This window comes from Chrysemys picta, chromosome 6, assembly GCF_011386835.1.
Source record: "Chrysemys picta bellii isolate R12L10 chromosome 6, ASM1138683v2, whole genome shotgun sequence".
NCBI classification, from domain to species: domain Eukaryota; kingdom Metazoa; phylum Chordata; order Testudines; family Emydidae; genus Chrysemys; species Chrysemys picta.
In genome coordinates this window covers 40856100-40877353 of record NC_088796.1, presented here as the reverse complement: position 1 = coordinate 40877353, position 21254 = coordinate 40856100, and the positions used below count along the sequence as shown (strand labels likewise).

The following is a 21254-nucleotide window of genomic DNA, read 5'->3' as shown; positions in this document are numbered from 1 at the left end:
GTTATCCATACCTGCTGATTTAAACATTTTTTTATCCCCAGAAGATGTTTAACATGCTCATTAGTTACTAGTGGACTTGAATGTATTTCATCATCCTCATGTAATATGAGTAAGTATCTTGCCTCTTTCCAAATACAGAACAAAAATGTTTATTGAATATTTGAATACTTCTTCCCTTTCTACATCATCATTATTAATAATTTTATCACCTCCATCTAGCAATGAGCATATCCAATTGCTACAATTTCTTTTGTTCCTAATATATTATTTTAAACTCTTTAATGTCCTAAGTGCTACCACCCTTGGATTTTCCCCTGATACCTTAGATTCCCATATCAGTTTTCTACACTTCATAACTTCTCATTTATATTTATCGATCTCTGTTTCCTCTGCACTGGTTTTCTAATGAATCCATGTGCAATAGTGTCAGCACAGGGTCATGGACAGCCTGGCCTAGGCATTAGCATCAGGCACAGGCTGAGGGGCCAGGAGCCAATTACTAGCTATCAGGCTGGGTTAGCATGCCAGGAGATCAGACTCAAGAGACAAACTAGAGGGCAGAGATCAAGAGTCAGTTACCAAGAGAATACCGGGAGGTCAGGATTGGGAGATGGAACCAGAAGACAGGAACCAGGATGCAGTTTCCCAGAGTCAGGATACCAGGCGGTCAGGATCATATAGCAGGAACAGGTAAACACTATACCAGCAGTCTATGGCAGGGTGAAGTTCAAGTTTTACAAACAAATTCTTTTTCCTCCTCTGCAGCCCAGCCAGGAACCTTGGAGCTCTCCCAATCAGAGAGTAGTGGTTTGAGGGTTTGTGGGCAGTTGGATTTCATGGGCCCGCTCCCACATGCTATCTGTGAGCTGCTGGGTGCAGGATTGGCGTGTGATAACTCAGGACCCCCTCGGACCTGCATTCAAGACCTGTAGGAGCTGACACATAAATGCCCAGATAATCTTTTAGTGCTGGACTTAACAGTGTACAAAACACATATCTAATACTAATTTCCTGTCCTTTTTTGAATTTTAGTTTTAAAGGAAAAAACTATTGTCATTTTATGAGGTTAGCTAAAATTTTAGTCCAAGTTTGAATGATTACAACAATTTATATAATTACTTTTTGAAAGTAATAAAACATTTTATTATGCTAAGAGGTAAATATAGTAATACCTGTCTTAAATAAATATTGGGAGAGACCAACAAAAATCCAGTGCTTAATGGAGGTTGCCATTAATAAAGGTGGAGCAGAATGTACTCAATACATTTGGGCATATTTTAGGGTGATTTCTTAAGACTAATTGTCTAACAAGAGTGTCCTCCTGTGCAGATTTCACTATACTAACCTCTGTGTACTATGGTTTAATATGCCTTAATTGTATTCTGTGACATGGATTTTTCCCTTGATTCTTCTCTGTGCCTCTCTCTTTTCCACTCTGGTCCCATTCTCCCCGCATCCCAATTTAATTTGAAATCAGTACCATTCAGGGCTTTTCAGCTTTCTTACACTCATTCTTTATTATCTGCCTGTTGTATCTTTGAGGAATTTGCTGACTGACTTTTGTTCCTCTTGCTCTCTTTTTACTTCTGGGTGCTGTAATGTCCCTGGTGACTCATCATCATCATTTTTTCACAACTATTTTTGCTCTGCTTAATTCTTGATTTCATTCTTTTTGCCTTTTCTAACCCAGAGATGGATTGCATATAGGTTTTTCCTAAATCCTTACTGCTTTCTGTTTTTTACTCATATTTCTGATCATATTCTTCTTTCCTGATTTCTCCTTTTATACCTCTCTCTCTTTCCTTAATCTTAATTCTTTTATACTTACGTTGCTTTTTCTCTATCCTAATTTCAACTCCCTACCTTTTCATTTATTCAGTATCCTGGCCATTTCATTCGTACTGACATCTTCAGTTGCACTTACATCTTCAGTCTGGAATTAATGTCTTTTGCTTCTTTCACAATGCAAATTCAGGCCCAACTTTAGTTTACTTTTGATCTTAGAATTCAGTCAACTGATATTCATTGGCTAGAATGCCACTGGTAAAAAGTCTGGCATTCTTTAAGCTTTTATTTCTACCTATCTTCATTGCTCTTTGCAGTCAAATACTCTTTTACCAAACTTTTTATATCTAAATCTTGTGTTTCATGGCATCTTTTCACCATATTAGAGTTTCAGTTTAAGTAGTCAATGGGATGAAGTAGTCAGTCTTCATTAAATTCTCACCTTTTCTCACTGGCACCTTCAGAAGTATGTGTTGTAATAAAGTAACTCTTTGCTATTTAGACTACAGTCTTCAGTACATCTAGAATATAACTCTGGAATCTGCATAAGAAGGCACAGTCCCTTTATTATTATTACTGTGATGATCTGTAATGATAACTGGAAGTTGACAATCTCTTTTTAAAAATTTTAATAGAATCCCCTTTTATCTTTATACCAGGTAAGATTTTTCAGGGGGATCTTCTGATGGGGAAAATGTTAAACAGTTTAAGTTTATGTCCTGAAAGAGTCCTAGTTCAGTTCTGTTTTTCAATGTAAATGAAAGTAGAATTATTCTAATGATATTACTATGAGGAGGATATAAGTTAATTCAGGCTTGCAGCAATTTAAATTGCACTAGAACTCTGATAATCAGTGTTACCCATTTGTTATATAGCAATTTCTTTAAGGTTTAAAAAAATGGAAAATCGCTGAGACTTGCAGATTGTTTCAAGATTTATGATGGACTTTATTGCTAGTCAGTTTTTGAAAGGCGAAGAATGTTTGATTAATGTAAACATTAAGAGTCTGCAAAACGGTCATCATTTGTATGAACAATTTGTTTGTACCCCTTCCTTTCTGTTGGGATTTTGTGTAGTGTCAGCATTCATTACTCCTCAAGTAATTTAAAAAAGTATTACTCCTTAAAGTTCCTAGTATTCATAAACAAACAAAAAAAAGCTTCTTAGACTTCATTTTTCACTCAGAAATGAAGTAATGCTCCTGCCATTGACCATTTTCATTCTTTGAAATCAGCATACTCAACTCCTACTAGGCATATTCCTTAAAGGCTTTCAAAACAATATTTGACTTTTCAGTTGAGAAGACATCTCCTAATAGAAACATTGAGATCAGCAGAAAAGAGCTAATGAGTACTGGAAACAAAAAGGTGATAGAAAGAACACAGTAATCAGAAATGTATTTCCTATCACCAACCATCTCAGTAACTGATATAAAAATATACATATTGCCCTAAGCCTCAAGACTTTTAATCAAAAATTAATTTATAAAGTGCTGTGAGAAATGGAATCCATGTAACAATTCTTCCCCAAGCCTCACTTGAATAAAGATGAGTAGCAGCTGCACACTCTGGACATAAGAACAGTGTTAGCTTTCTACTTCAACTGGTCCAAACAGTTCTGCTTGTTTTCACGGCTGTTTGTGGCAAACATGGACAGGATGAAAGGGCCAGGGGACAGGGTCTTGGAGCCGCAGCCCGGCCATGGCAAGAGCCACCTGCACAGCTGTGAGGAGCCACGGACCCTCCACCTACCCTGGGCAGGGAGCTCTGGGGATGGGGACACAGGATGGGGGTTGCTCTCGTCCCCCCTACCACAGGCAGGTGGAGGGTCTGTGGCTCTACAGCTGCTGTCCTGGCTGGGGGTGAGGGGGCGGGGCAGGGCCTCAGGGGGAAGAGTAGAGGCAGGGGCAAGGCCCCTTTCAAAAAGTGGGAGGACCATGGCTCCTTGGCTCCTCCTGTTCCAGTGCCCCTGTATCTTGTGCTTTAGAGTACAGCAAGATGCAGGTGTCATATTGTCACTCAGTATCACTGAGCTTGAAGGAGAGCACCTGAAGACTCTAAATCCAGCCTTCACCTATCAAGAGTATTTAAAAGGATTCAGCCTCAAAGCAGGATCCTGAGATGAGTCCCTTGACCTGGTTACATTCACTGACAGCAAGTGCCCATGTTGAAACAGACCCATTCACCTCTTCAAGCCTAGCAGATCTCTTTTACCAGTTATGCTGAAGTGGTCTGCATCATCAAAGCAAAAGTCTTCAGAGTATATCGTGGCTTTGACACCTTTGTTATGTCAATTCATAAAGTTAATGTTATTGAGCTCTTAGTCCTTTAGCAATCAGACATTACAACTGCAGCAGTACCAATAACTAGAAAACACACAAAGAGAGCTGGACTTCATTACACCACTATCAAAGACTGACTCTGGGCTTCTCTGTATTGTACTGAAGTCTCCAGCTACCCTTCTCCAAGTGCAATATTTGGAGAACAACTCAGAGGTTCTAAGTATGGCAGTATATGGTGAGTAAATTACTCCAGTCATTCAGGTTTGTAACTGAAGTGACCTCAGAGATGACAGTATCATAAGGGGAAGTTCTATGGCCTGTGTTAACTAGATGATCACAATGATCTCTTCTGGCCTTAGAATCTATGAATCTGTCAGTCATTTATTCATAGTGCAGCTGAACTAATGTTGATGCAGGTCAGAGCTGAAGGAGCTCTGTTTGCATCCAGATTAATACCCACTCTGTTTGCATCCAAGTCAGTCCAGCACAGGTGATGACTGTAGAGTTGAAGCCAGCCTCTGTGTTTTGGTTGGGAAATCCTATCAGAATGATGTTTTTAAAGAATGGCAATTTTACGTACAAGTTTTTTCAATTTATCATTCATATAATTCTCTCTCAAAGTTTGGGATGGTATTTTTCAGGTGATGTGTTTTTCTGTCTTTAGAGATAAACCAGATATATGTTTGTATTACATACAAAATACCTGTTAAAATGATATCATTTAGATTGGAGCATGAGCTTTCGTGGGTGAATACCCACTTCATCGGATGCATGTCTAATGAAGTGGGTATGCACCCACTAAAGCTCATGCTCCAATACATCTGTTAGTCTATAAGGTGCCACAGGACTCTTTGCTGCTTTTACAGATCCAGACTAAGACGGCTACCCCTCTGATACTTGACATCATTTAGATTGCAAAGTCAAGCATACTAAAGTTTGGAAATGTCAGATTTACCGTTGACCATGTACTCATAATATGTCCTGTCATGTTTCCACCCTGTGCACTGAATAAGGTGGGATCTGTGGAAAAAGTAATATGTAAGATAGTATCACAATGTATATGCAGAGGCAGAATTAAGACTGCACAGGCAACTGTAAAATTATCATTTCCTAACTTAAGTGCTTGATTTTGCAACCTAAATGCCATTGTTTTAACAGGGTTTTTTTGTATGTAATTTCCTAAATAGTCTTTTAAGGAAAAAGATAAAAAGAAATTCTATTATGCACAACTGTGACAATCTCTCCACCTTGAGCAGGGTTTTGAATCTTGAATGTTCAGCATCATAGCACCAACTTCTATCATTTGAAAAGCAGGTCTAACTATGGGCATGTCTATACTTGCAGCTAGATCTACACTGCTGCGATCGATGCAGCTTTGTCGATTTAGCGAGTCTGGTGAAGACCCACTAAGTCAATGGCAGAGTGCTCCCCTGTCAACTTCTGAACTCCAGTTCCCCAAGAAGAGTAAGATATGTTGGCGGGAGAGCGTCTCCCATCAACACAGCTCAGTGTAGACACGGCTGTAAGTCATTCTAAGTTACGTAAGTTACGGAACTGAAGTAGCATAACTTAGGTTGACTTACAGCTGTAGTATAGACCAGCCCTCGCCAGGCAAAGGCTGTTAGCCTGTGGTGTGGGGCAGAGATAGGTCCAGATGCTGGGACCTAGAGGCAGTCAGTGGGTGTGGAGAGCCTAGCCTGGCCCTTCTCTCTCTCTTTCCCCTGTCCTAGGAGTTAAATGTGCTCTTCTTCCATGTGATGCCCCCAGGGGAAAAAAAAAGGATAGGCTGCTTGGGCCATGTGTTGATTCCAGGAAGTTGTTGGGGGGAGTCAGGCCTCCCTATCTTTCTTTCTCCCACCCCTTGGGGAGTTCTGGAGGATCTGACTTCATGTGGCATCTCCAGAGAGTGAGGAGATCACCTGCTGGGTCCAGGTGCTGAGCCTGGGGGATGTGATGTTTACAGGATTTGATCCTGGCCCTGTTCCTGCTACGTGTATTGCCCTCAGAGAGGGGCGTGTGCTGGGTCCTGATATGCGGGGAGCTCAGCCCAACTCTTTCTCCTCCCCAATGCTACAAATGCTCTGGCAGCTCTCGGTACAGTGTCTGCTGCTGTTTTGGCAGCAGCATGAGCCCAACCTTAGAATAGTTGTTTATTATTCTGTCAGGCTGCCAGAATTTTCCTGAGGAAAGCTAGAGAAGACAAGTGCCAAATTTTAACAGTTAAACTCTCAGCAATGGCTGAATGGAGTTTCATAGGGCAAAGAGAAGGCACTGCTGTAGCCTGATGGTTCTGCCTCCGTGAATATCAGAGGCCTGCTGCAAACAAAGATGTGGGAGCTTCTTAAAGGAAAGATTGGAAGAGGGTGGAGGGGTAATTTATGAAGGAAACAGTGCAGAAATTACAGGGCAATGCCATGTTCAGTATTTTATTGTACTTAAAAATATTTTTAAACTTGTAGGAAACTTCTTGCTTAGTTTCCAAGTCATGTTTCTATGGCGTTTATATGATAGGAACTTGAACTACAATATACTGAGAGTTTTGGTGATTATGCAAATATTTGCATAGTGTAGTATGTTTTACCATACTTGTTTATATAACCCTTTTCACAATGAATTCATTCCAGATTTCTGAACACCGCAAACTGGCTTAGAAATACAGGTAGACCAGTAAAAATATAAAAAATGAACTCTGAGGCTGCTTATAAAAATCAGTAATGTTTATTAACAGTTAAAAATTTCTGTCAAACAAGTTCTTCTGTTCTATCTTAAAGACAATATTCTTAATCTGTTTAAAATGTTTTAACTTTACCTTGTAAATCTTGTAGTTACAGAACTGTAAAAGATAATTTATCTTAGACTATGCTATTTTACACAGATTTCAGAAAAGATCATCTTGCAATGTTAAATTCAGAGGTTAGCAATTAATTGACTTTGTTATTTTGAACCTAAACCTTGCATAGACAAAAAAGTGTAAGTAATAGCAGTGAATTATGTTGTTCCTGTAATTCTTCCTTGGAGAAAACACAGTCTTCAACATCACCAACAGCACCCCAGATGAGAAAACTATTTAATACCTGTCTGGGGTCAGTAATTGATTGTGAGGAGTTAATAGGTTAAAGGTAAATAGTGATTCCAATTCTTTACATTTGGAAGATGCTTAGAATTGGGATTAAACCTTGTCCAGTCTCATTCTTAGATGTAAAATGTTTTTTGTCAAAGTAGCCAGTGAACAATAGTAGGTCTTCAAACTGCAATTGAGTGTTGAATGTGATGTTACGAATCTGTTTCTTGATCTCTTAAATGCATACCTAAGAACAGCTGTGGCAACAGATCCTGAATCTGTCACCAAAAAGATTTTGTGTTTAAGGCCTTGTCTACACTACGAGAGTAGTTCGATTTTACTTGCATCGAATTTTTGTAATCGATATTGCAAAGTCGAACGTGTGTGTCCACACTAAGGACAGTAATTCGACTTTGTGCGTCCACACTAACGGTGAAAGCGTCGACATTCGAAGCGGTGCACTGTGGTCAGCTATCCCACAGTTCCCGCAGTCCCCTCTGCCCATTGGAATTCTGGGTGTAGCCGGCAATGCCTTCTGGGTAACAAAATGAGTCGAGGGTGCTTTTGGGAAACTGTCGTCATCCGTCCATCACTCCCGCCCTCCCTCCCTGAAAGCGCCGGCGGGAAATCAGTTCGCGCGCTTTTCCAGTCATTGACAGCGCGGACGCCACTGTACTCCGAGCATGGAGCCCGCTGCGACCATCGCTGCAGTTGTGGCCGCTCTCAACGCCTCGCAGCTTATCATAAAGGTTTCCCTGAGGCAGATGCAGAAAAGTCAGGCGAGGAGGCTACGGCACCGCGGTGATGTCCTGAAGTCTGAGAGTAGCACAGACCTCTCAGAAAGCAGGGGACCCAGCGCCGAGGACATCACAGTGGCAATGGGTCATGTTGATGCCGTGGAACGGCGATTCTGGGCACGGGAAACAAGCACTGAGTGGTGGGACCGCATAGTGCTGCAGGTCTGGGATGAATCCCAGTGGCTGCGAAACTTTCGCATGCGGAAGGGAACTTTCCTGGAACTTTGTGAGTTGCTGTCCCCTGCCCTGAAGCGCAGTGACACCCGCTTGCGAGCTGCACTGAGTGTACAGAAGTGAGTGGCCATAGCCCTCTGGAAGCTTGCAACGCCAGACAGCTACCGGTCAGTCGCGAACCAGTTTGGGGTGGGCAAATCTACCGTGGGGGTTGTTGTGATGCAAGTAGCGAAGGCAATCGTTGATGTACTGCTGCCAAAGGTAGTGACCCTGGGAAACGTGGAGGCGATCATAGATGGCTTCGCAGCGATGGGATTCCCAAACTGCGGTGGGGCCATAGATGGAACTCACATCCCTATCCTGGCACCGGACCACCAGGCCACCCAGTACATTAACCGAAAGGGCTACTTTTCCATGGTGCTGCAAGCACTGGTGGACCACAGGGGACGTTTTACCAACATCTACGTGGGATGGCCGGGCAAGGTTCATGACGCTCGTGTTTTCAGGAACTCTGGTCTGTTTAGACGGCTGCAACAAGGTATTTACTTCCTGGACCACAAAATAACTGTTGGGGATGTGGAGATGCCTATAGTCATCCTCGGGGACCCAGCCTACCCGCTAATGCCCTGGCTCATGAAGCCCTATACTGGCGCCCTGGACACTGAAAAAGAACTCTTCAACTACCGGCTGAGCAAGTGCAGAATGGTGGTGGAGTGTGCTTTTGGCCGTCTCAAGGGGAGATGGAGAAGCTTACTGACTCGCTGTGATCTCAGCGAAACCAATATCCCCATTGTTATAGCAGCTTGCTGTGTGCTCCACAATCTCTGTGAGAGCAAGGGGGAGACCTTTATGGCGGGGTGGGAGGTTGAGGAAAATAGCCTGGCTGGTGATTACTCACAGCCAGACAGCCGGGCGATTAGAAGAGACCAGCGGGAAGCGCTGTGCATCTGGGAGGCTTTGAAAGCAAAGTTCCTGAGTGAGCAGGGTAACCTGTGACTTTATAGTTTGTGTACTGAGAAGCTAAACCTGCCCCCGTTTCTTTACCCAGTTAATGTTGACTATCCTATCCAGTTACATACCCCCTTCACCCCCCCTCCAACACACGTGTCGAAATAAAAATAGTTCTACTTTGTTAAAGCACACCGTTTTCTTTAATACTGTTTTCGCGGGAATTTTTTAAAACTGGGACGCAGACTGTGGTGCGGAGCGGGTGTAGTGTTGTGACGCGAATGCAGCTTCTAAACTCAAGGATTGACAGGCTCCGCTGCGGTGGGATGCTTGTTTCAACGGAGCCTGTCACCCCTCCTGATCGGGACTGTGTGTATGGGGGGTCTATGTGACTTTGTGGCAGGGGGAGGACGGTTACAGATCCCATGCTGTGTGGCTCTGTGATCCTGCCTAAGGACCGGCGCTTAAGATCTGTAACTGCCCTCCCCCGCCACAAAGTCACAGAGCAACCCCCCCCCCCCCCAACATTACATCAAAACAACCTCCCAGACTAACCGGGGTAACTAGTCACTGCATCACTGCACTGTGTATGTGCCCTGCTGCTGTGCCTGCCCCCGACTATGTACCCTGCCAAAGGAGACTGTCCTGTCCAATTACCAACCCCCTTTCCCCTCCTCCTCCAAAAGAACATGATTGAAACAGTAGTTAACAGAAACGAATTTTTTATTATCAACTACACATGGCATTGGGAGGTCAAACTTGGACGTGGGCTTGTGTCAGGCGGGAAGGAAAGAACTTTTCAAATTTTGGGAAATGAGAGCCTTCTGCTACTAGAGCTCTCTGCAGGGGTGGAGTGAGACTTAGCAGGGACTCTGCCGCCTCTCCTTCTTTGCACTTTGGGTGAGGTGGGTATGGGACTTGGTGGCGGGGGAGGGCGGTTAGAGATGGACTGCAGCGGGGCTCTGTCCTCCTGCCTCCGTTCCTGCAGAACATCCACAAGGCGCCGGAGCGTGTCCGTTTGCTCCCTCAGTAGTCCAAGCAGCGTTTGAGTCGCCTGCTGGTCTTCCTGCCGCCACCTCTCCTCCCGATCCATGTTTGCTTGGTGCATTCGGGTCAAGTTCTCCCGCCACTGGGTCTGCTGTGCTGCCTGGGCTTGGGAACAGGCCATAAGCTCAGAGAACATGTCCTCCCGTGTCCTCTTCTTCCTACGCCTAATCCGCGCTAGCCTCTGGGAGTGTGATTCCAGGCTAGGTTGTGAGACAGTCGCAGATGTGGCTGTGGAAATGGGAAAAAGGGAGTGAATTCCTCAGAAAGATAAATGTAGTTGTGAACAAAGAACATAGTCTTTCTCTGTGAACAAGACCATGCACAGCACCTTTCACATGCGCACTCAGCACAAGGTCGAATTCTCGGCCTTCGCATTCAGTGCCTGGGGTCTTGAACAGCACATTTGAGAAGCGAGGCAGCACAACGGAATTTCTGTTGCAGGCAGACATGGTAAGCCGTAGACTTGTGGCAGTTTAAAACTTTTATATTACCACTGGCCTCATTTCACATTTAAAGCAATGTCAGTCCCTGCTGCCAGCAATCCGGCAAGCGGGAACTCTGCCCCTGTCCCACCCCCTCGCGGCTGTCCCCGGGAACGATCCCTTTCGGCTGCCCCTCTCCCGCCTCCACCGCGTGGCTGCAAACCAGCGGTTACAGTTCTGTAAAGGAACGGGAAAGCAGTCCCAACACTAACATTCCCCTACCTAATTAAAAGCAGGTCACCATGGCCGACATCACCCTGATGAGGATCTCCGAGAGTGACAAAGAGAGAATGCTCCGGGAAAGCCTCCAAAGACCAGGGCCGTATGCCGCCCTGCTGTGCAGAGCAATGATCCCCGAGTACTTGATAATCTCGTGGCGCGGCAACGTGTCGTACTTCGGAGGACCCAATAAGGCCGCTCTCCCCAAGAACCTCATGCAACGGCTTTCAAATTACCTCCAGGAGAGCTTCATCGAGATGTCCCAGGAGGATTACTGCTCTATCCCCGGACATATAGACCGCATTTTACTGTAGCTGCAGTAGCAGGGAATAAACAGTAGAGCGGCTTGTGCAGGACAATCACTGAAAACCGGACATTGCTAGATTTCTTTTCAAAACTTGCACTGCCCATTACTAAACCGTTAAGCGCCTAGGGCACACTAATCATGAACAACCCATTCTTTTAATTGTTAATATTCCTGTTTTGTTAAAAATAAATGTTTAGATGTTTACAACACTTACTGGCTGATCCTTCACCAGATTCTGTGTCCGGGGTAACGGCTGGGGACGCTTCGTAGGGGATCTCTGTAAGGGTGATGAAGAGATCCTGGCTGTCGGGGAAATCAGCGTTGTGAGAGCTGCCGACTGCCTCGCCCTCCTCATCTCCTTCCTCATCTTCCCCGTCCCCTAACATGTCCGAGGAACCGGCCGTGGACAGTATCCCATCCTCAGAGTCCACGGTCACTGGTGGGGTAGTGGTGGCGGCCGCACCGAGGATGGAATGCAGTGCCTCGTAGAAACGGGATGTCTGGGGATGGGATCCGGAGCGTCCGTTTGCCTCTTTGGTCTTCTGGTAGCCTTGTCTCAGCTCCTTGATTTTCACGCGGCACTGCGTTGCATCCCGGCTGTATCCTCTCTCTGCCATGTCTTTAGAGATCTTCTCGTAGATCTTTGCATTCCTTCTTTTGGATCGCAGCTCGGAAAGCACGGACTCATCGCCCCACACAGCGATGAGATCCAAGACTTCACGATCAGTCCATGCTGGGGCTCTCTTTCTATTCACAGACTGCACGGCCATCACTGCTGGAGAGCTCTGCATCGTTGCCAGTGCTGCTGTGCTCGCCATGATGTCCAGACAGGAAATGAGATTCAAACTGGCCAGACAGGAAAAGGAATTCAAATTCAAATTTTCCCGGGGCTTTTCCTGTGTGGCTGGTCAGAGCATCCGAGCTCGCACTGCTGTCCAGAGCGTCAACAGAGTGGTGCACTGTGGGATAGCTCCCGGAGCTATTAGCATTGATTTCCATCCACACCTAGCCTAATTCGACATGGCCATGTCGAATTTAGCGCTACTCCCCTCGTCGGGGAGGAGTACAGAAGTCGAATTAAAGAGACCTCTGTGTCGAACTAAATAGCATCGCAGTGTGGACGGGTGCAGGGTTAATTCGATGTAACGGCGCTAACTTCGACATAAACGCCTAGTGTAGACCAGGCCTTAGTTTCTTCAGTTGGTTTTTGTATGTGTTTATAAGGAGATACCTGATGGTTTGATTGCAAAGTGAACCGTGACATGATTCTGAGTATAAAGTTATACGGAAACTGTTGTAACACTTAACTTTGTTTAAGTTACTTCGTGCCTGCCTAAGATTACAAAATAGACACTTTACTCTGAATACCAGTTGTAAAACAATAAAGCAAGTGTCAGAATCAGAGCCACAAAATAAAGGAGAGAGCTAACATAATGTAGTTTAGGACCATTTTATTTTTAAGTAATATAACCATGTCCTTTTTATATGAATGTTAACGTCTAATACATTTTTTATTTTAATTTTACTTTAGCCATGTCCTTCAGGGTCCCGTGATTTTCGAGAAAAACAGTGTGCAGACTTCGACAATATGCCCTTCCGGGGAAAGTATTATAACTGGAAACCCTACACTGGAGGTAATGTGTAGCTTGGCAGAGATATAAACGTGACATCTCTGAAAACACTCAGCTGACTAATCTTGAACTTTGATTTTTCAGTAGCCATCTCTTGACCTATTAATTAAAAATACAAAATTCACTGAAGGGCATGTCAATGGAAGGGCCATATTGGTGGTGAACTGGTGTGGTTCAGCTATGAAAATGTGACAGGAGGTGCTATGCAAGAAGAATGCACCACTTCATAGTGTAAAGCCCTTCCCCATCAGCTCCCTTAGCAGCAGCATGCAGAGACTGGACATGGGTGGGTGATCCACTACTCCACTTGGACACTGCAGTGAGGTGTACAGTATAAGAGTCCCAATAGAGTTCCCCTACTTGGAACTCCACCATCCTGGATGGTGTGCATGTACATAAGAGCCATTGAGCTACAACAGCTTCCATTGTGTGGGAAAGGACAGTTTTGTTCCCCTGAGCATCTGTACTGTGCTCAGCATAGCTATTTGTGCCAGATTTTTTTTCCATTTTGGGACAGATTTTTTAGATTTAGTTTATGCCAGCTGTGTGCCTATCATCACTCTGATCAGTTAGCTTGTACGTTGTATGCCTGTCCCCTACAAACTAAAAGATCAAAGCAGAAAAAAGGTAAGCTCTTTAAGACAAGGAATGTCTCTTCCTATGTTTTTGTACAGTATCTGGTACACTTGATTGGGAGTTACGGATGCTACAGAATGTAATATAGATAAATTAATAGAATAATTTGCAAATAAATTATACTAATTGCATTGGGAGAATGCCAGGATTACTCAAAGCTAAACTGAAGATATATATATAAATAATATATTTTTTTACATCCCAAGACCTAATTTCAAGCCTTTAAGTGTGTATCCCTGAGTCTTAAGAGCTGATGCTATTACTAAAACCAAATTCAGAGCAGTGAGCGGCGGTACCTGCACTGCTTTACATGTTAACTGTAGCAGTAGAGAAACAATCATGGATGTCTCCACTCTGCAATTTCAGCTTCTTGGGGCAGTTAGCAGCTGACATAAGTTAAAGAAGTCCTCAACTGCTCCAAGTTACTTCACAGTGGCCCCCTGACTGGCAGAATGCAAAGATGAGCTTTGCATCGCCTTCTCTCCTGGCTTGTGCTGTTTGTTCTTCAGCCATAGTCAAGGATCTGTCCCACCATTTCTTTCTTTTCCTCTTTTTTGCTCCTTAGAAGAAAAAGGAGAGATGGAGAAGGATGGTCTTTTGATTTAGATACAGGGCTATTCGTCCGTAAACAAGGGACCTTACTTCATGCCGACTTTCCCACACTTCCTGTCCCCAATTTTGGGCTATCCTTGGGCCAGTTAAGCCCTAGCACAGATTAGAGCAACATCTGGGCTGCTTTAATTTCTGTTTGATTGCCAGTAACTCCCTGACCTACCTCCTTCATCCAGTCACACCCCCTGCCAACGTTATGCTTTCAACAGTTTAGCTAGCTTTGCAGTCATTTGGCTACTGAAGTGACACAGGATCTGTCCCTCCATTGTTGACTCTAAGGGGCAGAGATCTTGTCTAAGGATTTGCTTTGTAAAAATAGTGGGCCAAATTCTGTTCTCAATTACTCCAGATTACACTGGCATGACTGAGAGGAGAATTTCACTCAATTGGGATACAGGCAGTATATTCATGATGTTGTATTCTAGAGTTTTGATAATGTATAAAAATTATTTGATTTAAGCTTTGACTGTTATATACCCTTAATAATACCTTAGCTATCTAATGAAAATCCTTGCTGGCCTTAAAGAATGTGATACAATTGTCACATAAAGACTTGGATTTAATTTTTTTCAAGCTTAAGCATGTATAATATGTTTTTTCTTCTTCTACATTTTCATCATCTTATAGGCATGATAGGTGTAGTTTTGCCCATACTTGAACCAAACAATGAATGACAGGATCAGGGCAGGGTGCAGATTTTGGTTTTATCTTGTAGCTGATTCATTCTTCCTTTATACAGGAGGTGGTTTGTTTTTATTTAAACAGAATGTCTGGTGAGACAATATTTTTCTATTTGGTCTCAAGTTTCAATAGCAAGTCTTCAGCAGAACTTCCTATCTAGGAAGTTAATTATCTGATTTTTCTTATAACCCTACTCAGATAGGACCACTGTGATCATCTAGTCTGATCTCCTGGATAATGTTGGCTATAAGACTTCCCTAATTAATTCTTATTTGAACTAGGGCGTGTCTTTTTAGAAAAACATACAATCTTGATTTAAAAATTTCCAGAGATGGAGAACACACCATAACCCTCAGTAAATTGCTCCAGTGTTTAATTATCCTCACTGTTAAAAAATGTGACCTTATTTCTAGTCTAAATGTGTCCAGCTTGAGCTTCCAGCCATTAGATATTGTCCGCTAGACTAAAGAGCCCTCTGTTATCAAATTTTTGTTTCCTAGGTAAATACTTATAGAGTGGTCAAATCACTCTTTAGCCTTCTCTTTGATAGAGCTAAATAAATTGAGCTCCTTAATTCTGTCTCTACAAGGCATGTATTCCAATCTGTTAGTCATTCTCTGAAGCCTCCCCTATTTCTTAATAGCCTTGTATTGTGGACACCACAACTGGATACAGAATTCTAGTAGCAGTCGCACCAGTGCCAAATACAGAGGTAATATAACCTCTCTACTTCTCCAGCGTTCCCATTTATACATTCAAGATCATTGTAACTCTTTTGGCCACACTTTTACATTGGGAGCTCATGTTCAGCTGATTTTCCACCATGACTCCCCAAGTCTTTTTCAGGTCACTGCTTCCCAAAATAGAGTGCCCCCCCATCCCATAGGTGGACCAATCTTGGTTCTTAACAATGACTTTACATTTAGCCATTTTGAAAGGCATATTGTCTGCTTGTGCCCAGAGTACTAAGTAATCCAGTTCTCTCTGTCTTAGTGACCTGTTCTCTTCTTTATTTACCACTCTTCCAGTCTTTGTCTCATCTGCCAACTGGATCAGTTGGAGTAGGGCTGTCAAGTGATTAAAAAAACTAATTGCGATTAATCATGCTGTTAATAATAGAATACAATTTAAATATTTTTGGATGTTTTCTACATTTTCAGTTACATCACTGAATACAAAGTGTACAGTGCTCACTTTATATTTTTTGTTACTACAAATATTTGCAATGTAAAAAAAACCCCAAAAGAAATAGTATTTTAATTCACCCCATACAAGTACTGTAGTGCAATCTCTTGATAATGAAAGTTGAACTTACAAATGTAGAATTATGTACAAAAAATAACTGTACTCAAAAATAAATGTAAATAAAAATAAAATGTAAAACTTTAGAGCCTACAAGTTTACTCAGGCCTACTTCTTGTTCAGCCAATCACTCAGACAAACAAGTTTGTTTACATTTGTGGAAGATAATTCTGCCTGCTTCTAATTCACGTCACCTGAAAGTGAGAATAGGCATTCGCGTGGCACTGGTGTAGCCAGTGTCGCAAGATATTTATGTGCCAGATGTGCTAAAGATTTATATGTCCCTTCATGCCTCAACTACCATTCCAGAGGACGTGTGTCCATGCTGATGATGGGTTCTGCTCGATAATGATCCAAAACAGTACGGATCAACGCATGTGCATTTCATCATCTAAGTCAGAGATGCCACCAGCAGAAGGTTGATTTTCTTTTTTGGTAGTTTGGGTTCTGCATCAGAATGTTGCTTTTCTAAGGCCTGGGCTACACTATCCAGCTACAAAAGTGCCATGCGAACGCCTGTTCTCGCTTTCAAGTGACATTGTAAATAAGAAGCAGGCAGCATTACCTCCAGCAAATGTAAATAAAACTAGTTTGTCTTAGCGATTGGCTGAACAAGAAGTAGGACTGAGTGAACTTGTAGGCTCTAAAGTTTTACATTGTTTTATTTTTGAGTGCAGTTATGTAACAAAAAAAATACCCTACATTTGTAAGTTGCACTTTCACGACAAAGAGATTGCACAACAGCAGTGGTCTCTAAAGTGGGGTGCGCAAGAGGATCCAGCACGGCAGGGGGTGCATGCTCAAAAAATTTTTACTGATAGGGGTGCACGATCAAAAAAGTTTGGAGTCCACTGCACTACAGTACTTGTATGAGGTGAATCAAAAAATACTATTTCTTTTGTTTATCATTTTACAGTGCAAATATTTGTAATCAAAAATATAAAGTGAGCACTGTACACTTCGTATTGTGTGTCATAATTGAAATCAATATAATTGAAAATTTAGAAAACATACAAAGTATTTGTATTATATTTCAATTGCTAGTCTATTATTGTTTAACAGTGCGATTAAAACTGCAATTTATTGTGATTAATTTTTTTAATCACAATTAATTATTTTGAGTTAATTGCATGAGGTTAACTGTGATTAATTGATAGCCCTAATTAGGAGTGCTATCCATTAACCTAAAAATATACTGAAAGCCTGTGTCCTGTTCAGGACATTTTGAATGTAAGCCTTAAAACTGCTAAGCAGGATATTTCTGTTCGTTATCCTATCATAAAAAACAAAAGAAAAGTGACCTAATTAATGATATTATTGCTACTCCATGCTAGCTAGTAATGGTGAAATAAGGATAGAAATCTTTGCTGTATATTTTGTTCATTGCCCACTCTTCACACATCTGAAAAGCTGTGCTCAAGAACTGTGTCTAATGCCTTGTTATTATATAGTTGTTAGGGATCCTTTTTGATGCCATGTGAGATAGTGTTTATGACCTAATTTTTAAAAATTAGGTCTTTTTGTGCTTACAGTTTGTGCTTGCAAATAATTATGATCCCAGTACCTCCCAGTATCGTCACTGGTTGCTGAAGGGCATTTAGCACCTCGCAGATGTGCTTGTAAATTATTTGCTGAGCAAATGAGGGCTCCTAGACATCCAATTAATGGATTGTTCTACAAGTCAACTAATTAGACATTTAATGTCCTCTTATGTCAACAAAAAATTGAGCCAGCAGAATTATAAGCAGTCAAGAAAAGGGAGGGCAGGTTAAATTCACTTTAAATTCAGGCCCTACATCTCAAAACATTGTTCATTTTATTAGGTATATTGTGAACTTTACTATATTTCAAAACTGGAAAGTACAGTAACCATCGCTATACTAATGTTAGTGCTTTTTAAATAACATCTATGTATTTTCAATTGTTCAGCAGGCATTAGGGTGGTATTATCATTAACGACTCTTTCACCTTAACTCACCTGTAGGCTGTTTTGCTATAATCTGAAGTAATCTTTTTAGAGAGAAAGAATCAAGTACAGAAATTACTTGGAAGGATTAAAGAAAGCTCATAAATCTGTCTGTATTCAGATGGGAGAAGAAACTATCCATTTCCAATCTGATTTTGTATATGCTTTTAAAATTAGTTCTTAACTTTTCAGGAACTGTCCATTAATTTTGTATTTGTTTTGTTGTTTAGGAGGGGTTAAACCATGTGCATTAAACTGCTTGGCTGAAGGTTACAATTTCTACACTGAACGTGCCCCTGCAGTAATAGATGGAACTCAGTGCAATGCTGATTCGCTGGATATCTGTATCAATGGAGAATGCAAGGTTGCATGTTTTAATAAAAACTACATTTATGCATTACTTCATATTGTCTAGTATTTATCAGCAGTAATTTTGTATAGCATTTTAGTTGCAGTACTTTTTAAAAAATCTTAGATAAAAAAGGATTGTTGACAGTAAAAGTTAATTTCTTACATAAGCTGTGAGCCTGAGACAAGGGAAAGGAAGACTGCAAAAATTAGGCAAATTATTATGAGTTGCGATAAGCTTTCATTAGAAATTGCAGCAGACTTGTAATCAGGGCAGTCACCTCCAGAGCACCCACTTATGGCCAGAGGTCATTCTGACACATCCTGCCTGTTTCCCCCTATTCAAGGCCCCTGAAGAACTGCAGTCCACAGTATTTAAAACATTCCATATCTCTCTCCCTTTAGGTAGGGAGCCCCCCAGCTCTTATTCCCAGAGCTGGGTCACACTTCAGACACTACTCCCAGACTTTTCCTGGCTGCAGGTCAGCCTCCAGGCTCTGACTTCCTTTTGCTCTAGCAGTCTTCCTAGCTGGGATACAACTCCTCTAGTCTGAGGATCATCCTTTCAGGAGTCTTTCCTCTTTCTCTGCAGCATCTACCATAGCTTCCTAACATTCCCACCCTCCCTACACCTTTCTGCTGCCTTTAGAGGGGAATCAGGCCCCATCAAGACTGGTAACACAGCACAAATGGGGTGGTGCAGTTCCTTCATTAATTAGTGTTGGCTGGCCCCAGGCCTCCAACCCCTAAGGGGCAAGCCACCCTATTGCAAGACTAAATTAGAATCCTTTATTTAGTCTCTTTTGGCTTCTCCTCATCTCTGGTGTCTGTTGGAGGACCAGTAATTGTAGGGACCAATTGATTAAAAGCATGGGCTTAAGTTCTTTGCTGAATTGAGGCCTTTTTGGGATGAATAGTAGTATAACCATAAATGTGGCAGTAAGTACTCCATCTTTCTTAAATATCACATAACTGCCACATTTATGGTTATACTACTATTCATCAGGGGTGCGATTTCAGAAAAAAAATATGTCAGCATATAGAATGTTATACAATGCTATCCTGCAAAATCTGAAGTGCAGGCAAAAAATGAAAGACCTAATGGAGCATATAGACCTATGAAAAATCTGCGGGGGCTCAGATAGCAAATGATGCCCCTGCTATTCATTCCAATAAAACCTCAGTTCAGCGAAACACTTAAGCACATGCTTAATTTTAAGCATATGAGTAGTGCTATTGACTTAAAAAAACCCTGACTTCTTTGAGACTTCACATGCTTAAAGTTAAGTCCAATCTTAAGTGCTTTGTGGAACCAAGACCTAAAGATTTTTTTTATGATTGAATCAAAGATGATGAGATCAAATTGTTTCTAACTAAGAAAGGTGACACAATTAGCACCAAAGATTTGCCATGTATTAGCAAACCAAATCACAGATCAGACAAAAAAATCACAATAAATACTATCCCAGTATGCTAAAAATATGTGAAGATGCTAGAAAACAGCTATTACTTTTGATGATTACTTTAAAACTGACTATGCCAGATATTACAAGTATTTCCACAAAAATGGGCCCCATCAGGATTAAAATACAAGGGAATGAATTTGATAAAACTGAATTTAAATCTTTCACACAGTTGCAAGAAAAATATAAATTAAAACCAGGAGGTTTGCATTTTCTTATAGTTAAGGTATTATTTAGTAAATGAGCAGAAATGGAGATTAGATTTATTCCCAATAGAGGACTACATAAGGAAACACAGGTTAGTCAGATCTCGGTTTTGCTTTTTGTAATCAGTAAGAAAGTCCAAATTTTTATGATTGTATTCATTTGCCTAGCAGTGAAAACATTTTGAAACTTTAACTTCTGTGATCATATCTGTATTATTTATAAACAAGATGGTAGAAAAATCACATTTTCCCCCGTATGTTCATGTGGCTGCCTTATGTTCTGTTTTGGAGATCATTTGATTCTTCTTTTTATTATATAATCATCTGAGGAAGTGTAAAGCTGCAGTTTTCCTCCATGTAGACGTCCAGGGTGGGGCTCGTCCCTCGCAGGGGCGAGTGGGAGCCAGGCCACCTCACTACACGAGGCTGGGGAACAGATCAGTCTCGCAGGTCCAAGCCCTAAGCCAGGGCGGGGTCGCGAGCAATCAGTAGTCCCGGGCTCAGGCCCTCAGGCAGGGGCTGAGCAAACAAACAGTTAGTTCAGGGCTCAGGCCCTCAGGCAGGGGCTGAGCAAACAAACAGTTAGTTCAGGGTTCAGGCCCTCAGGCAGGGGAGGAGGAGAGACTGCCACACGGTGTGGGGTGGCAGGGGGGAACACAGGCCCACCCACTCCACTGTGTTCCAACACGGGGCCCTGTCAACAGCAATCCGTCTGCTGCTGGGTCAGTGGGGATCCTGACCGCAACACACTGACATAGGTTCGGGGTCAGCTATCCCTAGGCCACTTCCCATCTCCTCCTCCATGGGTACCGGCACGTCCTTAGCCTCGTCCACCGTGTCCCAGATCATGGGCTCCTCAGGGCAGCGAGCACTGGGTAGATTGGGCGGCTCCTCTGGACCCTCAGTGAGGGGAAGTTCAGTCCGCTCCTCAGGATACCGGGCTCGGGGCAGGCGCAGCCAGTCTTCCTCAGGATACCGGGCTCGGGGCAGGCGCAGCCAGTCCTCCTCAGGATACCGGGCTCGGGGCAGGCGCGGCCAGTCCTCCTCAGGATACCGGGCTCGGGGCAGGCGCGGCCAGTCCTCCTCAGGATACCGGGCTCGAGGCAGGCGCAGCCAGTCCTCCTCAGGATACCGGGCTCGGGGCAGGCTCAGCCCAGCAGGAGCTTGGGCACCAGCGTCTGTCCTCTCCCACAGTCGGGCCACAACTGAGCGCTGGGGCCGGGCCTTTATACTTCCTGTCTCGCCCCTTGACTTCCGGGGGTCGGGGACAGGCGGCGGTGACTCCGCCCACTCCGGCAGCTGTTCTGG

At 42.9% G+C, this 21254-nt stretch overlaps 2 protein-coding genes across 4 annotated transcripts in view; one reads left to right on the top strand and one right to left on the bottom strand.

The window, feature by feature from the left end:
• ADAMTS6 (ADAM metallopeptidase with thrombospondin type 1 motif 6) overlaps positions 1-21254 on the top strand; it is a 303817-nt gene that overhangs the window by 209390 nt on the left and 73173 nt on the right. For all 3 annotated transcript variants that reach the window (XM_042841735.2, XM_024107369.3, XM_042841736.2), the window contains 2 exons: positions 12633-12735; positions 18160-18293. In XM_042841735.2, the coding sequence (XP_042697669.2) occupies positions 12633-12735; positions 18160-18293 (237 nt within the window). The remainder of the gene's footprint in view (positions 1-12632; positions 12736-18159; positions 18294-21254) is intronic.
• LOC135984261 (uncharacterized) lies at positions 9666-12215 on the bottom strand. The gene is made up of 2 exons (XM_065599045.1): positions 11316-12215; positions 9666-10321 (listed from the first exon to the last, which is right to left on the bottom strand). Exons 1-2 carry the CDS (start codon positions 11917-11919, stop codon positions 9846-9848), a joined length of 1080 nt encoding a protein of 359 aa, XP_065455117.1. The 5' UTR covers positions 11920-12215; the 3' UTR covers positions 9666-9845.

Coding starts and splice junctions, on each gene's coding strand:
- LOC135984261 (XM_065599045.1), bottom strand. CDS start 11,919: ATGGCGAGCACAGCAGCACTGGCAACGATGCAGAGCTCTCCAGCAGTG. Junction 10,322..11,315: donor ATCTGGTGAAGGATCAGCCA/GTAAGTGTTGTA, acceptor CCATTTCCACAG/CCACATCTGCGACTGTCTCA.